General features: G+C 42.6%; 1 protein-coding gene across 1 annotated transcript in view; it reads left to right on the plus strand.

Moving 5' to 3' along the window:
- Positions 1-14,806, plus strand: part of KCNU1 (potassium calcium-activated channel subfamily U member 1) — a 122,535-nt gene extending 107,729 nt beyond the window's left edge. Inside the window, 4 exon segments of the mRNA XM_053916742.1 lie at positions 2,816-2,955; positions 10,124-10,318; positions 11,968-12,092; positions 14,539-14,806. Coding sequence (XP_053772717.1) covers positions 2,816-2,955; positions 10,124-10,318; positions 11,968-12,092; positions 14,539-14,806 — 728 coding nt within the window.
- Positions 14,807-20,858: the final 6,052 nt, after the last annotated feature.

Raw genomic sequence — 20,858 nt, forward strand, 5'->3', positions numbered from 1 at the left:
AGTTACCAGGAGAGAGAGACCAGCAGCTGGTTCAGTCTTATTCAGAGGGACTCTCCCATGAGAGGGGACATGGACTTGAAGACTGCCAAAAGAGAACTTCCTATGCCAAATTAACTACGCATCCTGGGACTTTAGGTCAGGCATCTTCCTTTCCTGTAGTGATACCAGGGCTGGCACCAGGATAAGGCAAGCGAGGCAACAAAGAAGGTACAGACTTGAAGGAGATGCCTACTCTTAGGGTTCTTCAACTTTGTGTCCAGGTGTCCCTTGTGTCAGTCATCTTAATTCCAGTCTAGAGTGGTGGTCTTACAAAATGAAAATACTAGATGCAGAAATATCAGAATAAGCTGTTACCTTTCACCAACACCTTGTGGAAAATGCACATTATGAAATGTTCCTGGATGTGAGGAGCTCTGGGAGCAGAAAGCAGGGTAGGGAAGGTGCCTGTGTGCTTTGGGAGGTGGAGGTGATTGTGAGGCACGAGAGGATTCAATACTGGTGATAACTGATGCAGAAAGGGGAAGATATCAGAGAGGGGAATGGTACCTTTAACACAGATTAGACCACCTCAAAGACCGTGTGTAACGCTGGTCCAGGGTATACGATTTGACCGGAGTCTATAGTATAGCAATATTTTCAATGGGCATTTTGTGACTTTGAGTATCTGAGCTGAGCTGAGTGGCCTGAATTAGGATGATTTCTGAGCCCTTACTACTCAAAGTGTAATCAATGAGCCAGCAGCATCAGCAGCATTTGTAAGCTTGTCGGACCGGTAGAATGTCACTTATACCAAACAAGATGAACAGACCTCTTAGTCCCACAAAGGAAGCAGGGGGACCTACTGAGGAACCAATAGGTGACACCACTACCACGTGACCTGGGAGTGACAGTGCCCCAGACAGGAAATAGCCTATTCGCAATGGGTCTGGAGCAGCAGCTCTTCAGACTGAGCTTTGAAGTTCTCAGCTCTCTTGATCCTGACTGGTAGCAGTCAGCCTGTTTGTAACCACCTTTAAGCTATCAGCTGCAGTTTTTATTTATAGTTTAATTTTATTTTTTTACCCTTTTGAACCGTCTCTAGCCCTGAGGTGTAGCTACACTAAGGACACTGACTAGAAGACTGTCATGTAAGTTAGAGTGGCTGGGAGGGAAGCAGTCAGGTGCTGGCTGGCCCAGTACATCTGGTCACTCTCGAGGGACTTACAGCTTCGTGCAACCGAAGACTTCCTGGCACCAGGTGGCCCTCGTCAGGTTAGCCTGACAAATCACCTGCCAGCTCACTGTTTTTTGTTCTTTGGCTGACTGGACGGGGTCACAGGGACATGAGGGCTGCAGATCTGACTGCCAGCACTGGGGTACAGAACGTACAGTGACCTGCAGGAAAATGCCTGGGAAAGCTGAGGCCCCTGGGTTGGGACGACACAGCAATGCAAGAAGAGGAAATCGTGTGTGCAAAGGAAATGTGGGTTGGTATTACTCAGACCTTGCTCCTCTTTTTAAAAAATATATAGTTCTTGGGAGAAAATGATTCTCTAGTGCTAGCAGTGTATCAGTTCACCCAACCTTACTAAGGAATCATTTAAAGAATTAGGGGAAAATCCAGTCTTAGTTAGGAATGTATTTTGAGGTGTATGTCCAGGAGACTTGTTTCGATCTGCATATGACTGGCAAAAGCTGTGAAGGTCTAAGAACTTAAGCTACTTGCAGACTAACCTGTCACGGTTTCATGGAGGCTGACAGAAGACACAAAGCCTCTGGGTCAGAGACAAAGAAGAGTTTATTATTCACAGTGACAGCAGTAGCCAGAGTGTCATCACTTTTGTGCTTATTGCCCAAGCCCTTGCTCCCACCACTGACACGAAAGGGGCCAAGAGATACCTGTACCCACCGTGGATTGCTTTATAAGAGAGGAAATAGAATCTCTCATAATGGGCAGTGATCATGGCTTCCCCTTGCTCTGGTGGGAGACATCACCTCTGTGCAAACATGTTTGAAGTAATAGTCTTAGAACAAAGGCAGTTAGTGCCTTGGCAGGCACTCCAACAAGGACCAGTTCCGTTCACTTCAGAGGCTGCTTACTGGGTCCTGAGTTGCAGCCCTGGGCCAGTGTAGATATGCGAATGGGTAATATGGCCACTGCTACACTGGCCTGAATTAGGATGATTTCTGAGCCCTTGCTACTCAAAGTGTAATCCATGAACCAGCAGCATCAGCAGCCTTTGTAAGCTTGTGGGACAGGTAGAATCTCAGGCCCCACCCTAGACCCAGTGAATCAGAATCTTACTGTAGAAAGATCTTATTGCAACAGGTGACTCATACGTGCATTACATTTTGACAGGTACTGTTTTAACTCATTCAGGACCAGATGATGTAGGAGAAATACCAAGACATCTGTGGCATAGTATTATGAAAAAGACTATAATGGGGGTGATCATATGTTCCTATCTGTGCCTCTTGTCTCAGTGCAGTTATTGAGACTGCCCCCTTTTACTTCCAAAAGGTCCTGGTTTGAAAGATAAATTATGTAAGGGTGACAATCAGGACACTTGCATGGAGAAACTGAGTCTGAGGTATGAGGATATCCCCTTGATGATGAAGGTGCCCAAGAGGGGTTCATGTCCTTAAGGAATGAAGAAGAAACTTAGAAAGAGAGAAAATGCACCATAGTAGGGGCAGGTCCCATACTGACCCCAAAGTAAGCCTCAAACCCTTTGGTCTAGTGGTCACCCCTTGGTCTGCCTCTATTCTTAAGGCAGATGCAATATTCTTAAGCTTGCCTGCCTGCCTTTTCCTGTTTGCCTCTTTTGCCTTGCAGAAAATCCTTCCAACATCCACTTTATTGAACAGATTGGTAGGATGGAAGGGCGCCTCCCAGGAACAAGCCTGCATCTCAGCACTTCCTTTTCCACAGGCTCTGTCTTTTCTGGCAGCTTCTTGGATTCCCTCCTGGCCACAGTAAGTGCCACCAAGCTGAGGAGCCCCCAAGACCAAACCCCTAGGAGAGGGGAGCGTGGATGGCTTACGGCATGGGTAGATGATGATAATGTCTCACAATTCTAAATTCTCTTCGGTTTTTTTTAAAAAAAACTTGTTCACATATAATATTTCATCTTTTCTTACAAGATGAAATATCTGGCAATGAGAGCAAACTCTACATTTTCAAGATTAAGAACATAAGAGGTGGTACACTCAATACCAGGGGGAATGAGCGCTGCACGTCTGCCTTTCAGTTCAAGTGCATTGGGCCCTGTGGTGGCAGCACTTAGGAGATACTGCTTTCTCTTCTCTCTGAAGCATCCCCAAAAGCTTTCACAGAACCCAGCCATAAAGGGACATGGAGGTCTAGCACAGAGCTTTGGCCTTTGGTGGTGTGAGTTCTGTCCAGAGCTAAGTCAGGTGTCCTTCCACGCCGTCCCTTGCTTGGGGTGGGTTTTTGACTGCATTGTTGTTCTTCAGCTCTCAGCACCTCTTAGCATCGATTGCAAAATTCCCATAGTAGAATTAATTCATTGTGCAAATAGCTATTTAACAGTAGTCTGTGCGGTGCTCTGCTGTAGGTGCTGGGGGCACAGACCAAAGTCTCTGCCCACGTGGGACTCGTGCTAATGGAGGAGACTGATGTAAACATGATGAATAAGGAACAGGTAGGGTGTGTCAGCTGGATACAGGGACCAAGGGGATGAGAGACAGGAAGTGTCGGGTTGGAGGAAGGGGTTGCAGCTTCCAATAACGTGGCCAGGGAAGGCTGGAGGAGAGGAGAGCCTGCCGTGCTGATCTCTGAGGGAGAAACACGGGGACAGGAGGGAGCAGGGCAAAGGCAGTCAGGTGGGAGCCCTGCTGGTGTGTTCTGGGAATTTGACTAACACTCCCAAGATTTTTGCATAGTCACTTGTGAGTGGCTGTGCAAAGTCCTCCAAAGGAAATTCTTACAACCCACTGCCTCACAGATCCCTCCTCCCTGAATTTTCCAAGGGAAGGGCAGCAGAATGGCTGAATGTCTATACACAGATGCCTAAATGCACAAGGTTAAAGGTACGATGATGATGTGCTGCCTTCCGGAACTCCACGTAGAAGAGGAATCATTCCTTAACTGTGTGGTGCCTCAGACGTGCAGCTCTCACTTTGGGGGGAGCATGGCAGGTGCACATGTGGCCCCCTACAGACTCAGTGCCCTTTGGTATGAAGGGCATTACGTTGCTCTGGGCTCAGCCTCCCCAAGCCTCGGAGAACTGGGGGAATCTCCTAAATCCCATCGACTTTCAGAGAGAGAAGCCTGTGTTAGTAATAGTTTAACAAGTCAGTAGACTGAGTTTCCTAAAGGGTCGAGCAGCATTCAGCTTTCACTGAGCCAGGGAGAAATGCACTGGGGGGAGTTGAGAGAGGTTGGTTTTCTGGGAAGGTGGCTGTGTCTGTCATTGATACATCAATTACCTTGCCTGTAATTAATGACTGGCTGTCAGGCAGAAGGTGACTGTTGATGAAATGGACCTGTCTGTAGGATACATTTTCGATGACTTTAAGTCCCAGTTCTCTTCAGAGATTCCTAGATGGCAGGCAGCTTTGTGCCTTACACTAAACTTGAGCCTTAATTAAACTCCACTGGCCCACGCAGGTAGGAACACCGTCACAGATTCTATGTGGAGCTGGTCGGAAGAGCAGGATGGGCATAGAAGGGCTGAAGGAATAGAAATAGAAACAAGTGAACACATAACGTAGCATAGGAAATACAGCCTTGGTAATGAGTCGGCACCTGGGCCTGTCATCACTCACCACATGAGTGTGACCTCGTGACCTCCTAGAGGAGCACCCCTGCCTCCAAAGCTGCCTTCAGAAACTGTATCAATGGGTGCCTCGGTGGGAGAGGGCGATGCAGTCCTGCTGGGAAATGAAGTGAGCTATGTAAAAGCTCAATTGTTTTCTGAGGCCCCACGATGAATTCTGTGGGGGAGAGAAAAAGCCACATGCTGTGGCCTGATACATGGGATAGCCACTTGAGGTCACAAGCCACATTGCCCTGAAGGACTCCTGGTAAGTGCTTAGTTTAGGGGTGGCATGTGGTTACTAATAATGGGATGCCATGGACATCCTTTATGTTAAGGGACCAGCTTGGATCTTAAACCTCTAAACCTATGCCTAGTGGCTTCTGCCTCGTGGCCTCTGCCTCAGCCCTTGAATCTTTAGTGATGCACGGCACGGCAAAATGAACACCCTTAATGCTACGTAGAGCTCCAGCCCCAGTCTCTGGCCATGATGAGCTGAACAAGACCTTTGGAAAGATTCAGGGAACCCCGCCCACTCTTGTTTTCCTTCCCCCTGGGCCTGGGACTGCTCAGCCTCCTGAGGGTGGGGGTGACCTCCCATCATCCAGCCACCCAGAAGGAAAAGCCTGAAGGTCAGTCCCATGCTTCCAAGTCCATCATCCTCACTCTTCTGAGGACCATTGGATCTTGATCAGCCTCCTAACTTTATCCATGCTCAGGAGCCTCAGAGAGGAAGAGAAAATGTATCCTCTTGCACTGGAAACATCTAGGGCCACTGTGGTGGCTCCAGAATATATTCTCCAATATCCCATGTTATTCTCCAGACATATCAGAGCATCTTGAGGAGAAATGTGGGAGGAAGGCAGAGATCTGATGTCCCTGTAAGTGAGGATGGCAGTTAAGGGCCCAAGGTCTGTCGCTTCCCCTAGCACACTCTCATGGCAGACACCATTAATGATCACGGTTTTCTGCCTCCAGATCATGCCTGCATCTTTCCTGACTCAGAACTCGAGTCCACTTCTTCTGCTAAGTTTTGTTGTTGAGATAATCTTAATAATCAGAGCAATATTTGTGATAAGAACAGTAATAAACATCTCAAGCACTCACTTTGAACTAAGGTCTTTGCTAAGTGCATTACCTACGTTACCTTGTTCAATTCTCCAGTCAACTCAATTAGAAGAATACAATTATGAGCCTCATTTTACAGAGGAAGACTCTGAGGCTTGGAGAGGTAAGTAATATGCCGAAGGTCACAGCACTCAGATGACAAGTTGGTTTTCAGACCCAAATTTGTAAAGATAATAGAGTCAGACTACAAACAACCGCCATTCTGGGAATTTCCTTTGGTGATGACGACTATTTTTCCAGTACATTGACATTGAAGTTTTGCTTAGAGGAGCCTGTCTCCCAGAGTGCTCTGGAGTCGCTGAGGAGACAGGCAGGGAAGATGAGACCAGGATGCGCCCACAGCACCGCGCCCACCCATACCTTCCCTCCAGTCCGAACAACTCCGCTTTCACCTGGGTCGTGTTGGAGGCTCCTATGTAAGATCTGACTTGAAGAAGGATTTCTGCCGTTAAGAAGACTTTGAAAACCACTTCTTAGAAGTTAGACCATACGACCAATAGGAAGACACAAAATAAAAGAATCAGAATGCTGATCTCCTCTATTCTGAGAGAGGTTTCCAATTTCCAATCGGGAGTCCTATATGGGAGACAGGAGTCCACCACTCCACCCCATTTTGCATGTCCCTTCTGTCCCATAATATTCCCTCCCCAAAGAACATCTTCTGTATTTGGCTCTTCCAACCTGCTGCCAGAGCTTACTGCACCAAGAAATGTGTTTGGCTGTGCAGTCAGAGACTAGAGTTAGAATCAAAGTGTTTGTTTCTCTGATGCCCATACTACCCAGAAGGGCAAATGGATTCAGAGCAGACGCCCTCAGCGAAAGGGCAGCGTATACCTCAGCAGTTTCTGAAACGAGATGAGATCATCAGTCTTGACTCCAGTTTGGGGAACTATATTTCCAGCCTAATATTGAAGGCCCTCTTCCTTCTCATGAGTATGCAGAAGACGTAAGTACCAAGGACAGAACAAATCCCGAATAATGTGGTGTAAACTTGTCGCTGAAGTTTTGCTTTAGATTTTCAAGCAGGTATTTCCTATTTCCCTTGATATACCTGTGATTTTTCTTCTCAACGTAAGTAATGTGGTTTCCCTTCAAATCTCTTGATTCAGTTGACACTGTGGCTTCTGTTATCCCCTGGTACGCTGCTGTACACTTCTGCCCCCATGGAGAAACATGCCTACGAGGTATAACTAACTCAGATTCGCCTCTCATCCTCTGCCAGTTCAGTGCTATGAAAATGAAACATGGAGAGGCCCTCAGGACCACGAGCAGAATTCCAGTACGGCTGTACAACAATAGAACTTCAGAACTGGACATGAATTAGGAAGCATTTCCCTTTATTTATAAGAAAAGTGAGGCCCACAGAAGTGACGTGACTTTATCAAGGTCATTCATCTGGTTAGTTGCAGTTGCCTTGCCATATAACTACATTCTCAATTAGAAGCATTTCTCAAAGGATGTTGGGTCTTAAGGTCTTTTCAGAATAAAAAGCAGCAAGTAGCGAAGATGTTAGTACCTATGTTATTAAGTAATATTCTAGGTTATGAGAGACCTCACGCTTCATTGTAGCTAAAAGTTAAAACACTTTGGGCTGCAATATTTTCTAACACTGGGAGCCCAAATTCTAGTCAATAGGTTTATATTAGAAACACTATTCGAGTTTGGAAATTGTAAAATATTTCAAGCACTTTTCAACTTTCATATTTTCTTCAGAAATAAGAAAAGAGAAGGAAGGTGGGTGAGAGGGATGAAAAAAGAGACCAGTAAAGCCAACACCACAGAACCCCAAATGATAAAAATACGAGATAAGCCTGCAGACTCAGGGTGACCTGCAAATCCCATTATTTCCCCCACTATAGAACTGCAATCCTTTTGATGTTGAAACTGAAGAAATGATATATTCAAAAGCTAAGCCTGTCTCAGTTAAGTATGTAAAGTACACGTTTCCCTAGAGCCTCCAACACCAGGATAACCCTAGAATTTACCCCTGTTCTTTAATCAGTAGAGAATTATTCTAACAGCATTATGTTTGATCACTCTACACTACAGCCTCTTGTTCTTAAATGGATTGTGGCTCAACCTGGATTTACATCCTCTATTCCCTCCAGGAGTTCAGGGAGCCGATTCCATAAGCAGGCTCCTGGGAGGTGGCCCGCGGGAACAAAGAAGAAATGGGAGGAGGACACGAGCATCACTCAGGGGATGGATGCCTTTAGTCTGGATGTTAGTCTGGGGGGGCATGCAGAGTCATCCTTTAATCTGAAAAATAGTATGAAAGTTTTTAAACTTTTTTCTATGAATTTATGTAGATTGTATTATTTCCTAGGTCACCTTGCCCCAATAGACCCTACATGTTACTACAATATTTATTTGTTAAAGATCAGCTGCCAATTGCAGTCAACCTGCCTACAGCTGTCGAACAGGGCCTTGTTCGGGGCACTCCTGAGGGTGTGGGTGTTAGGGAGACAGAGCCCGTGCTCCGACAGAGCACAGGACTTCCGGAAGTGCTGCTCGGGGTGCGTTCTGAGAACCACCAGTGTCAGAACCACCGGGAGTGTCCTTTCAATTGTGACTCCCACTTCCGTCCGTAAATGCTGGTCCATTGGAGCTGGGACCCCAGAAATCAGCGTGCATGAATATCACTTCGGGTGAGCCAGACATGTGAGAACCAATGTTGAAGAGAACAGAATTTAGTGAGGTGTGCTGTGCATCTCATTTAGTCCCGCAAGTAGTGCTTAAAGGAGGGTATCATTATGTCATCTTTAATGATTATAGAACTCTTGCTGAGGAAGAACACGTGAATTGTCCAAAAGTATTCAGCTGAGACACGCCAGGCCTAGATTCAAACTCAGGTGTGTTTCAGACAAGCCATTAATATAAAATGCAGACTGAAATAGAACAGTAACCAGTGACCATGGGACCACCGAGAAAGGATAACTTTATTCTGATACGGAGACCAGCACACTGTTGGCCAAATTGACAAGGGGTGAACAAGCTGCTCCAAGCAGGAGCACAGAGGAGTAAATGTAGAGCGTGAGCAACTACAGGCAGACAGCTGTGCGCTGGAGGGTCCGCTGCGGAGGAGCTGGGTTTGGTTTTGTAGCGGGGGCCTGGCCATGCAGGTTTGAGGAGGTGGATAACATGGTCTGATTTGTTTCTAGAAAACCTCTCTGGAAGCATTTTATGCAGTAGATTTCAAGTGAGAAGAAAAGCAAGGACAGCCAGCCACCAGGTCCATATTATAACCCAGCCTGTAGGAGATAAGACCCTGAATTTGGGAGTAGAGAAAATGAGTGGCAAAATTTCTAGACTAGTAACAATTGAAGTCATTCTTATTTATAATAAAACAAAATTATTGACTTTTATATAGGTAATATATAAACAAATAAACTCACTTCTGTTGGAATAAAAATCTAACAGATAAAGGGTAGAAAATTTAAAGCATTATATATTCACTAGATTTGAGAAAACCTAATGGGTAGTATATGTACACTGCTATTTACGTGTATGGCAATGCCTAGTCTACACTGACTTAGGCAAGAATCCTTGAAAAAGAAGTTTCAGAAAATGGCTAGGGTCAGTCATTCAGACGCACAATAGTTTCAAAATAAGAGGTTCACCCATCTGTCCTCCTTTGGTTTCATTTTGATGCCAAAGACTTTAAAATTTCATTCATTTATTCAATAGTTACAATCTATGAGGTATACAATAAGAGCTATAGGAAATCTAAATATTAATAAGGCCTAAGTCAATACCTGTCCTCAAGTAGGTCACAATCAAAAGGAATATAAATACATTCTCATCCAGAGGATTCAAGTGTAGATGACATCATCTGTAGTCCTAAGGAAAAATCTATTGCAGTCTCATTGAATATGTATATTTAAATATATGTTGATGATTACTAGGATATCTGTGTCCTGACGTACGCCTCTGGTCATTTTTGGTAGAAGGGACATCCTTGGTGTCACTATAATTACCCATTTTCTTCTTCATTATAGTGTAACCCCCAAGGGAGCAGGAACTGGGTCAGTATTATTTTCTCTGCACTTTGGCTAACTCAGCACCCCATCCCAACTGCCAGCTTTTATGTGGTTTTAATAATAATAATGAGAGACACTGCTTTGCACCACTGGATCCATTTCAGCGATGCCCGCAAAATCTCCAAGCCTACAGCGAATCCACCGTTTAGGAGCTGGCTCTTCTGCCTTAACCCATGGCCCGCTCTTGCGTTCCAGGCCTTCTACAATTACCACGTCCTGGAGTTACTTCAGACGCTGGTGAGAGGAGGAATCAGCTCTCAGATGGAGCAGCACTTGGATAAGGATAAGTTCTACGGGCTGACTGACAGCTGCAGCACACTTTTTTCTGGACCAAGGCGGTGCAAGCTGGGGCTTCTGTCCTTAAGCCAAACCATGTTGTTGGACATTGAAGTGAGTCTCCTCTCGGCAGAGTTTCCCGCTTTGCTTCCTTACATCTCTGAGTTTCTGAAAATGGTCCAGGCTATCTGTGTTCCTAGATGGCCTGTAGCACAGAAATAATAACAACACTAATAACAAACTAATACAACTCATGTTCATAGAGTGGTTTACAATTTGCAGGGCATTTTCACATGTGTTATATTTGTTTCAACAATGCCAGAAAGTAGATAAAGTGGTTGTTATTATCCCTGTCTTCCACATAAAAGTCCAAGTCTGCAGGAAGCATCAGAGGGGTCCAGTAACTTGTACTTCGCCAAGAGTATTAATCATTGTAACAGCTAATTTTCACTGAGTATTTCCCTTATGCCTGTCTGCTTTTTTTTTTTTTTCATTTAATCTATCTGAGGATTTACATAGTAGGCATCATCATTAACCCCCCTGAACAGATCAGGAAGCTGAAGCCCAGAGAAACAAGTACTTACCTGAAACCACATTGTCTACTAGTGACAAAGCGGTGGTGCCTCTAAAGCAACCTGACCCAGGTCTTCCCACTCTCCCTACACCTGAACCACTAAACAAATTTGATTAGGTCAGCTGAGATCAGGCAGAAGGATTCAGTGTTTGGGTCTAAGAAATTGATTGGAAAAGGCTTGAGTTTTCTTAACCCATGAGCTAGTGAACAGTAGATTATAGCAAGGGAGAAGTTAACCATTCTGGAAGATTCCAGTGGAGCATCTGGGCATCTGGAGATCAAAGTAGAATCCAGCCTGGAAATGAGTAATCTTTTTATCAGTGTGGAGCCTTCTGGTTTAGTTTGCCTTGGCATTGCATTCAGCTCTCCAGTGTGACTGTGGGGGCAAGCGGGTAGAAGGAAATATCTCTGGTTGGTTCAGAGCACATCAGCAGAGCCCCTTTCACAAGAAGCAGGCTCTTCCAGCCCTCTGTGCCTGGCATGTCTCAACAGATATTATACTTTTGTGCTCCTGGGTCCCTTACCTAACACTGACTTGTTAGTGATTATATGCCAGGACAATAGCCACCTGCAATTTCCTGGTGGTATCAGAGGCAACAGTGGACTTGTCAACACACTCCTCCTTTCTTTCTCCAGTTAGGTCTTGTCCTCTCACCTCATTCTTCATCCTGAGGAGTCACCCACAGAACTGAACCCATGAGTTGGTGCTTCTGAACCTTTCACTTGCAGCACCTCTGTTGGCTATGGCCTGGTATCAGTGTCAAGGGGACCATGTGGTGAGACTGTAATCTTCTACAGAGTGGGATAAGATCAGTCTCCAGAGGTCACTTAACATCCCAACTATTTATATACCCTAAAAACGGGTTGTTCCCATCTGCTCATTGTTGCTTCTTAATGGTCACCAGAACAGTAGTCACCTGAAACACAGCATAACGACCTGACCTGCCACACCCACCAGAGGCTCTTAGAAGACCAGAGTGATAAAAACAATCACGGGGATTAGATGCTCAAAACTAATCACAAGCCTCACTTACAAGCCACTGGACGCTGCCACCACAGAGATATTAGGAAATGATTTTAAGGTCTTCCAAACTTCTATTACAAGTCAAAGCAAACGACACCCCAGTAAGTGCTTGTTATTTCCTGGTTAAAGTGCCAACAGATATATGTTTTTCTCTTCTCTCCCCAGCCAAAAAAGACCTTTGGGCAAGTTTTCTGTGGCATGTTAGATAATTTTGGAATCCTCTGCTTTGGCTTATACCGCGTGATAGACAACGAGAAGCACAACCCGGAGCACAAAAGGGGAGTATGCTAGTTTGGAAAGTGCCAGCCACCCACCCAAGCACAAACGCCAAAGCTGCTTTATTGTCTGTGAGAGACAGGTTCAGAACTCAGGGCCCACAGTTGCAAGCAAGGGTGCAAGGAAGTAGGTTATAATGTAAGAATAAGGAAGAATGCATGTAATGGCGTGAATAAACCCTGGTAATTACGATGCAAAGTAAGCCATGTAAGAATGGTGTCTCTGTCCCCGGGGAACACTGAAACGCAGACTCAGATTTTGAATCTAGGTTCTTCTTGTTATTTAACTAAGTTTTTCTTTTTCTTTTTTCTTTATCTTTGTCTGTGTAACTTTTCAAAGCTAAATGCCACTGTTCACATTGGAAAGATTTACTCATTTTATGCTGGATTCACTGGATAAATATTTACAAAGTGCCTATTTTCTAGCCACTGTGCTTTGTACTTATAAATTATGGGAGTTAATTCAAATTTAAGTTTAAGGAAACATCAATCTGAGAGCAGTGGGGAAGATCCAGGAAATGAATGTAGAAAGCAGGGGAGAGAAAAGACGTGCAGTAATGCAGGTCTAATCTAACATAGTCAGAGTGAACAGGGTTCAGGAGAGGAGGAGAAACTGAAAATAATAGAGTGGAAATAGATTGGTAGAACCTGGTCCTGGAGGAAGGAGGAAGAAGCCAAATTACTCAAAAGGGAGTAATCTTGAATAGAAAGAAAGATAATCTCTCTGCTCATAGGAGAAAAGAAGGAAAAGAACGGAGGCCAAGGCACTCGATGAGGGGTGTGCTTAGGGGAACTTTTATGGAACACGAGGATTTCTCAGTGAAGTACAGGCACAGTCACTGCTGAGAGGAAAGACGAAGGGCGTATTCCAGGGAGTTGAGAAAGAGGTAAGAGTTTAGATCAGAGTTATGGGAGAAGAGGTTTACCGTGGATTTGTAGGAGCAATTCTAGGCTGTACTGTGAAAGGACAAAGGATTGGAAGTCCTGATGAAGTTAGAGAGTCGTTGTAATCAAGAGTATGGGACTGAGAGAGAGAGAATAATCGGAGGTTGTGGCCAGACTGTGATATATTGAAGCATAAGATTTTAGAGGGGAGACATGTCAGGAAACTACAGCATCTAGCATATGATCCGGAAAGTGTGCTTTGGAGTAAAGATCCCTGGGAGTGGACATCAAAGAAATGTGTCTGGAGGTTGAATTGTGAGCATCGTTGACACTGCAGGTACATAAGATGATGGGGCACCAGAGCTTGAGAGAAAAGGTGTCCCAAGTGCCAAAGGTCTAAATAAACACGGAGGGTTATAGTGATACCACTGAATCAGGAGGGAGGGCCGTAGGGCTGTAGAGCACTAACCACGAAGGTGGTTGTGAGGAGTGAATGCTGCTGATGTCTCTCTGTCTCTGTCTGTCTCTTCCTGAGCTCCTCCCCCAACACCTCTGGAAAGCTTGTGGAACATGGTAATTGGGAGAATGTGCAGCCCATACTTGAGAGGGCCTCAGGGAAACAAATGAGTTTTCTGTTTTAAAGGGAGTGTGTGATTATAGTGGGCCTTGTGTGGGATATTATAGCGGTTACAGGGGACTCCGTGGGAAAGATAGAAGTGGGAAGGTTAATCAGTAAAAGAAGGTCAACTGGCATTGAGATTGGCATTTAGGAAAGGAGAGGTGACCAGTCATTTGGGGCAGCAATGAAGAAATGCAGAATCAAAAGCATGAAAGCTATCCTGTCTCAGTGTTCCAGCAGGAACCCTGGTGCATTAATTAATGTAACTCACACTCGTTGAGGCTTGGCTGTGTGCCTGATACAGAGTGAGGCACCCTGCCTCCTTACGTTTTTTCCACACAGGTCCACGTTCTGTGTGTTCTTCAAGATTCACCAACAGTCAGTATTTACTTACCAATCAAGGTTTCAAATACAACTTTAACTTTTGTGTCTTTTCCTTATTGACCAAACGACATTCTCTGTGAAAGCTGGTGGCGTAAGCATTAGGGTGGGCCTAAGCCAGGATGGAAATATCTGGAGTGCATATCATCCTCCACCTTTGATAAAGCTGGGATACATGCTCACAGTATTGTGCCAACTGAATTCATCAGTGTAGTGGATGTTAAAATCAAAGAAGCCTGGAGTCAGAAAGGTCTCTAGAGACCTATCAGTCCAAACTACAGCCCTGTCCCTCTCCCATTAAAATAAGGAGAAAAACAAGGCCCAGGGAAGGGCGATTCCACAATGGTCAGTGGCAGTGGCAGGGGTAGATGCTAGTCTCCCAGTGTCCAGGCTGGGACCTCTCCTGCTGCACTGTGCCAGAGACACGGACTACTCACAAAGTAACTGAGGATGCAAAGCAAAGCAGATCCATCTCCTCCTTTGGCCCAGCAACATGACTGCCTTATTTTGGCCACTGCCTGTAGCCACACTGTCCCAGCTGCAGAGCCTCAGCCTCATCTTTGCCTTTTCTTACAGGTTTGTGATCACGCGGCCGCCCAATGAGTTTAAGCTGCTGCCCTCAGACCTTGTGTATTGTGCCATCCCTTCCAACACTTCGTGCAACAAAAAGGATAATTCTTATCAAGGTTCTTATGAATTTACAAATTCAGCACCACAGACATCAGGGACCCCAGAGGCACCTGCAGACAAAAATGATCCTTCCACAGCTTACTCACATGGCCAGATGACAACACAGCCATTGTATACATCAGTCAATATGTTGGATCCCAAATCTATCCATTAGTGATTCTGAGCAAGCCGTTTTGACTCAGAGTGGTAAACTATCTCCCCAGACACATCCAGGTAAAACTGTGAAGGAAAATGAAACATGAAGAAGCCCACTGTATATTCAAACTAGACCTGCTGATATTTCCCACAAGCTCCTAGCTTGCTACTTACAAGGCATCTCCAGAGATGGTGACTTTGAACAAGGAAAATAAAAATGGAAGCATGACATTTTCATGCCCATTGCTTAGTGGTTGATCAACAAGCCCACACCGTTCGGGAAGAAGCAAAATGCTGGTCCAGTCCCACTGGATCTGGTGTGATAAATAAAGATGTGATATTAAAAATGCCTCCATAAGGAAAGTTCATTGCTCTGTGTCCCGTGAGAAGAAAACATGGTAGTTTGAGCTGTGTTAAGAAGTCCTCTAGCACTTCTGGGTTCCTCCAGTCAGAGAATGTAAGTAATCAAAATAAAATGAGAAGGACTTGGACCCAGGAGACAAGAAATGAAGAGCCGCCAAATAAGAATCTCACATTCTTTCTCCTCAAACAGGCAAGCAGTAAACTAGTATATTATCTCCTTTTGTCTTCTCATGTTTTTACTTCCTTCATCTGTCTCTATAGGAGGTGAAAGACCAGATGGGGAGATGAGGTTTGAACTGGGAACAGATTTATGTGAAACTAAGACTATTTGCCCAGTACGAGAATGAATATGGAAGTATCTTGGGATGGGGTGCCTGATACTTGCCTCAAGTATATTGAAATAAATAATCTTAAATTCTCTAATTCAAGAATAAAGACATATAACAGAAAAGGTATGGAATGTTTTCCCATATTCCATAAGGAACTGACCCAGTGCTCTATAAATCTCATCTTTAATTAAGTCATTTCATCTAGATATTACTTTGTTAACATGGGAAACAAAAGCTCGGCATACCCAGGAAGTATTTATTCCCAACTGGTGGTCTTATAATGATGAGCTTCATAAGCAGTGTCTTCTTGTGTCTCAGACACCACAGAGGAGAAGGGAAAAGAAAAACCGTATTTCTCACAAATTGTTTTACATAATGTTTACTATGTCCTTGACATCTTTAACAACTTCATTGCCGATTTGGTATTACTTCCCTATTTTACAAAGGAAGAAACTGTGGCACAAATAGGGTTGCCAGATAAAGAATACCCACTTAAATTTGAACTTCATATAAACAACAGATTTTTAGTACGAATGTGTCTATAAATTATTGCACTTAACTAGTAAGTGATCAAACCAACATGTAAACCTGGCTGATTTTACTCTAGCGCTTATACACATTGTGACTCCAAGCACACAAATAAAGTAAAACTAAAAAACAAAAAAAAACCTCATCCACAGGAAATAAAATTTCGTATTAGTTAAGCTTAGGTTGTAATGAAATCAGATTAATCTATGTGGAAAAAAGAGTAATTGTAAGGAAAGTTGTCAGAGGCCAAGGAAATAAATTTTTTAAAGCTTGCCTCCCTTCATCTTTCTCTCTTAACATATAAATGGTAAAATTCCTGCAATTGCAAATTTGTAGGTAGTTACAGGTGCATGAAAGATTTAATGGGCCTGTCTTTGAACCTCAAATCCTAATTTCTAAAAGGAAGTATATAGTGGGCTCAGCTCGGGCCACTCTGTCCCACTGTCCCACGGACTGAGGAGCAGGTGTTTCTGAACAGAGGCAGGAAGGAAGGTTCAGGGTCGGAGGGAAGAACAGTGCCTGGCCTGGGAAGACACACTACCAACACCTACTGCAAAGGTACCAGTCTTTCTCTCCATTTCCTGGGCCATTGTATACACATAGCAGGTTCAGCATAAACAAAATATTTCTGAGAGAGTGTGGAGGAGCCCTGTGTATATTCAAGTCCAAAAATCTACCTCTGTACAAATACTGACCAATCTCTTTAGCATCTCAGCCTCAGTTCTCCACATTAAAACCTTATCCCACAAATATTCTCATTTCCAACGGAGCAAAGAAATTAGAATGAGAAATTCTATATTCTTCAGTATTTTATTGGACTGGGTACCAGAAATATGCCTAAAAAACACTGAGGTACATGCAACTATCGCCAATGTGTTAGCTCTCATACTGCCAATATGGATAAATAAAATTGGCACGTACCCCTAGATTATGTGCCAAGTGAGTCTACAACTTCAGAATCAAACCATTCACCTATAGATGGCAACATTTTAATACAAGTCATAACACTAGATCTTTTGGCAGTATAGTGGATACTTAACTCATAATGATTGTTCAATTCCTATTAATGGAAGAACTGATAGGAAGACAAGAAAAAACATGCAAGCAACTTACAGTTCATAAACGATATGTGGACCAGCAGTTTTTATGGGAGTTTTTTTTATCATTTGACCCTTTTGAAAATTGGATAAAAGCCATAGCCTTCCTCCCCAGAAATATTAGTGTATGCATATACTCCACAAAATTCATTATTCAAGTGGGAGGGAGGTCATGGATCACACTATAGTCCATCCGTAGCCTTCCCAGATTGCTAACGTAGGTCTTCTACAACCAGCGGAGGGGTCACCAGAAAGAACGAGGGCCAGCAGAGCCAGGAGACCTGAGTACTTGTTTTAGGTATCTCATTAAACATTAGTGACTTGGGGCAAGTCCTTAGAACTCTCTCAGCTACTTTACCAGCTCATTTTACATTTTGTAAAAGCAGGAAGCTGAACTAGAAGATTTTAACATTACTTCTGTCTTCATTTATTGAGCCCATACGCCTATTTATTTACTACATACTGTATATAAGGCACGGTGCTAGATGCTGAAGATAGGGTAATTACCAAGACAAAATTGCTTTCTTTGTATAGCATAAATAACTAGATAATTACAGGTTGTGTCAAATACTGTCAAAGGAATAAACACGTTGATGTGATGGAGAATGCGGTGGTCAGGAACCATTGCAGGGTGGGATCCTGTGGAAAAAGGGAACTTGAAGTGTTCAAGAAAGCAAGCCAATGTGCCTACAGCATAGTGAATAAGCCAGAGGAAGAATTACATGAGATAATACTGGAAAAATAGGTATGACCTGATTAAGAAATCGGACCACAAGAAACATTATATATTATTCCAAGTGCAATGAGAACTCTTTAATAATTTTAAATAATGGAATGCTGTGTTGTCATTAGTATTTTCAAAGATCACTCTGGCTCTTATGGTTTCAGCAGTATGACTAAGTGATTTCAACTGGATTTGAAATGGAACCTTCCAACCAAAGGCAAGGAGGTCATATTCAAAAAGGGTGTTTGTGAGAAAGATAGGACTCGTATAGAGAACTGGTTTGTCATTGGCTGAGATGATAATGCCATGTGGAGCCAGGAAAGGTAGATGAAAATTGAGACCCAATTTAACCATCACCTGGGAAGGATCAGCCCATGTGTGTAAGAGACAATAAACAGACTCCTCCTGCTGGTCCAGGAAAAGAACAAGAAAATTTATCTTTGCTTAGGGATGTGGGTACAAAAACAAAAACAAAAAACACATCTATCATGAGAAATTAAAGTTCCACGCTCATATCATGTACAGCTGTAGTACCCAAATTTACATCCTGCGTGGAAGGAATTTAAAACTGAAAATGTAATGGGAAAAAAAACCTGGTTCTGGACTAATAAGTACCTTGAGGTAACTGGTAGAAAGAAAATTAATAATGCTCAATGCTTGGCAGGAAAGAATTCTACACTCAGGGCAACTAGGACTCCATGGGGTGGGGTGGGAGGCAGTGAATTTAATACTTTTTAAGAACTGACAACCCATAAAAACTCACAAGTGAAATGAGGAAATTACCTTCTTAAGCGAGAGTGAGCAGACAAATAAGACAAGAGGGTTAGCATGACCCCAGATTTTGGGTATTAAAACAATTTGGAAAAGATCATAAAACTGAGATATTTAAAATGATGAAAAAGTTTTAAAAGTATGATTAGAAGTCATAAAGAAGAAAAAGGATGAGCAGGCAGAGTTGAAAAGGAATAAAAACTTATAGAAAATGTTGATTAAATTAAAAAATTAATGTAGAGTTTGAGCAATAAATTAGGTACAAATAAATCTGAAGACTTTACTTAAAATGTAAAGTGGGAAGAAAACACATGGCAAATATGAGAAGAGCTGTGAAGAGACATGGAGGAAAGAATAAAGAAGTCCGGTGTATAAATAACTCAATTTTCAGATGGGGAGATAACGAAGAAGATGCCTCCCCAAAAAAGTCTTAAACTTTTTAGAATTGATAAAATATAAGAATCCTGAGATACAAGAAGTCCAATGACTCCTGAGCAGGAAAATTAAAATTAATATATATGCAGACTAATTCATACTTAGAAAAGCAGATTTCCAACAAAGGGGTTGCCATCGAGAAACAAAAAAAGAGATAATGGACTGATAACATCAAAATGCTGAGGGGAAAATAACAGAAGATGTAAAAATATGCACATATACTGTCTAAATCACCATTCAAAACAGTTCCTCAGAACACTTAGAGGCCTGTATGGAAAGAATGAGAAAAGTTATACTTAAATGAGAAGAGAATGAACCCCAAAGGGTGGAGAAATACATAAGGAACAATTATAAAAATAATTGGAAATTGTTGAGGTAAATATAATAGATATCATTTGGAGTAATAATAGTAAAAATAATAATTTTAGAAGGGTTAAGAACAAGTTGGAACTAACAGGTAGAAAAAAAACGGAGATTATGAAAGAGATGTGATTAAGTAAAACTATCGTAAGATCATAGCATTATTTGGGAGGAAAGCAGAGATAATAACTGTGGCATGTCAAATTTTTTGAAGAATAAAGTCTAAGATAAAAGGAAAAATACATGACTTCCAAATCAGTTGATAGAAACTGTGGCAAGGGGACAAATAAAAGTCAAGAATGTTGACTCAATTTATAAAAAGCCAGCATTTTTTTAGAAAAGCAAATTAAAGGAATGGCATATAAAAAAAGTAAAGGGTAGTACTAAGTACAGGTATATAAGTCATTAAATAAATTTAGATGGATCAATCTAGTTAAAGGATAAAGACTTTCAGAATGATTTAAAAACAGTTATATGCTGTTCATATCATAAACTATAATAATTCAGAAAATGTGAATTTGAAAGAAAATTTAAAAGAGGTATGCTAGAAAAATATAGACTAAAAGCCGTGACCTACCATTAGCAGATAAAGTATACCTCGGGGCAGAAACCATTACTGAGGAAGATAATTTCGTTTTATAACCATAACACTAATCTTCAGCTAGCAAACAATATGAGTTCTGAAATTTGGGGCATATAACAAGGCCTTAAAACATATAAAACTAAAACTGACAAAAATTATAAAAAGAAAAGGGAGTTGTTCAATGGATACAGAGTTTCAGTTTTACAAGATGAAAAAGTTTTAGAGATCTGAGATCTGTTGTACAATAATGTGCTTATAGTTAATCACAACTGTAACATTCACTTAAAAATGGTTAAGATGGGCCCTGGCTGGTGTGGCTCAGTGGATTGAGCACCAGACTGTGAAGCAAAGGGTCGCCAGTTCAATTCCCAGTCAGGGCACATGCCTGGGTTGCAGGCTAGTTCCCCAGTGGGGGGCACACGAGAGGCAACCGCACATTGATGTTTCTCTCCCTCTCTTTCTCCCTCCCTTCCCCTCTCTCAAAAAATAAATAAATAAAATATTTTAAAAAATGGTTAGGATGGTAAATTTTATGTTACGGTTTGACCACAAAAAAAAAATCAGCTATACATATAAATCAGTACAAAGAAATGAATTTGTAACCTTATACGCATGTGTGGAAATAGATTAAAAATTAATTAAAAATGAATGAGGTCACTGTTTAATTTAACAAATTAAAGAAATAGTAGTAAGAGAATAAACTAACGTAAGTCTAAAGAGATTTCACATCTCCCTTGGTATTTCCCGGCGTACTCGTCTGGAGCAGAAAACCAGAACACAAATCCAGAGTCTCCTTTGCAAAATGGCTAACCATTTGTTATTTTGAGAAATAGCAAAAATGCCCTCTATCAGACAGATGGTTCAGGTATGCATAAAATATG

Source organism: Desmodus rotundus, chromosome 13, assembly GCF_022682495.2.
Source record: "Desmodus rotundus isolate HL8 chromosome 13, HLdesRot8A.1, whole genome shotgun sequence".
Lineage (NCBI taxonomy): Eukaryota > Metazoa > Chordata > Mammalia > Chiroptera > Phyllostomidae > Desmodus > Desmodus rotundus.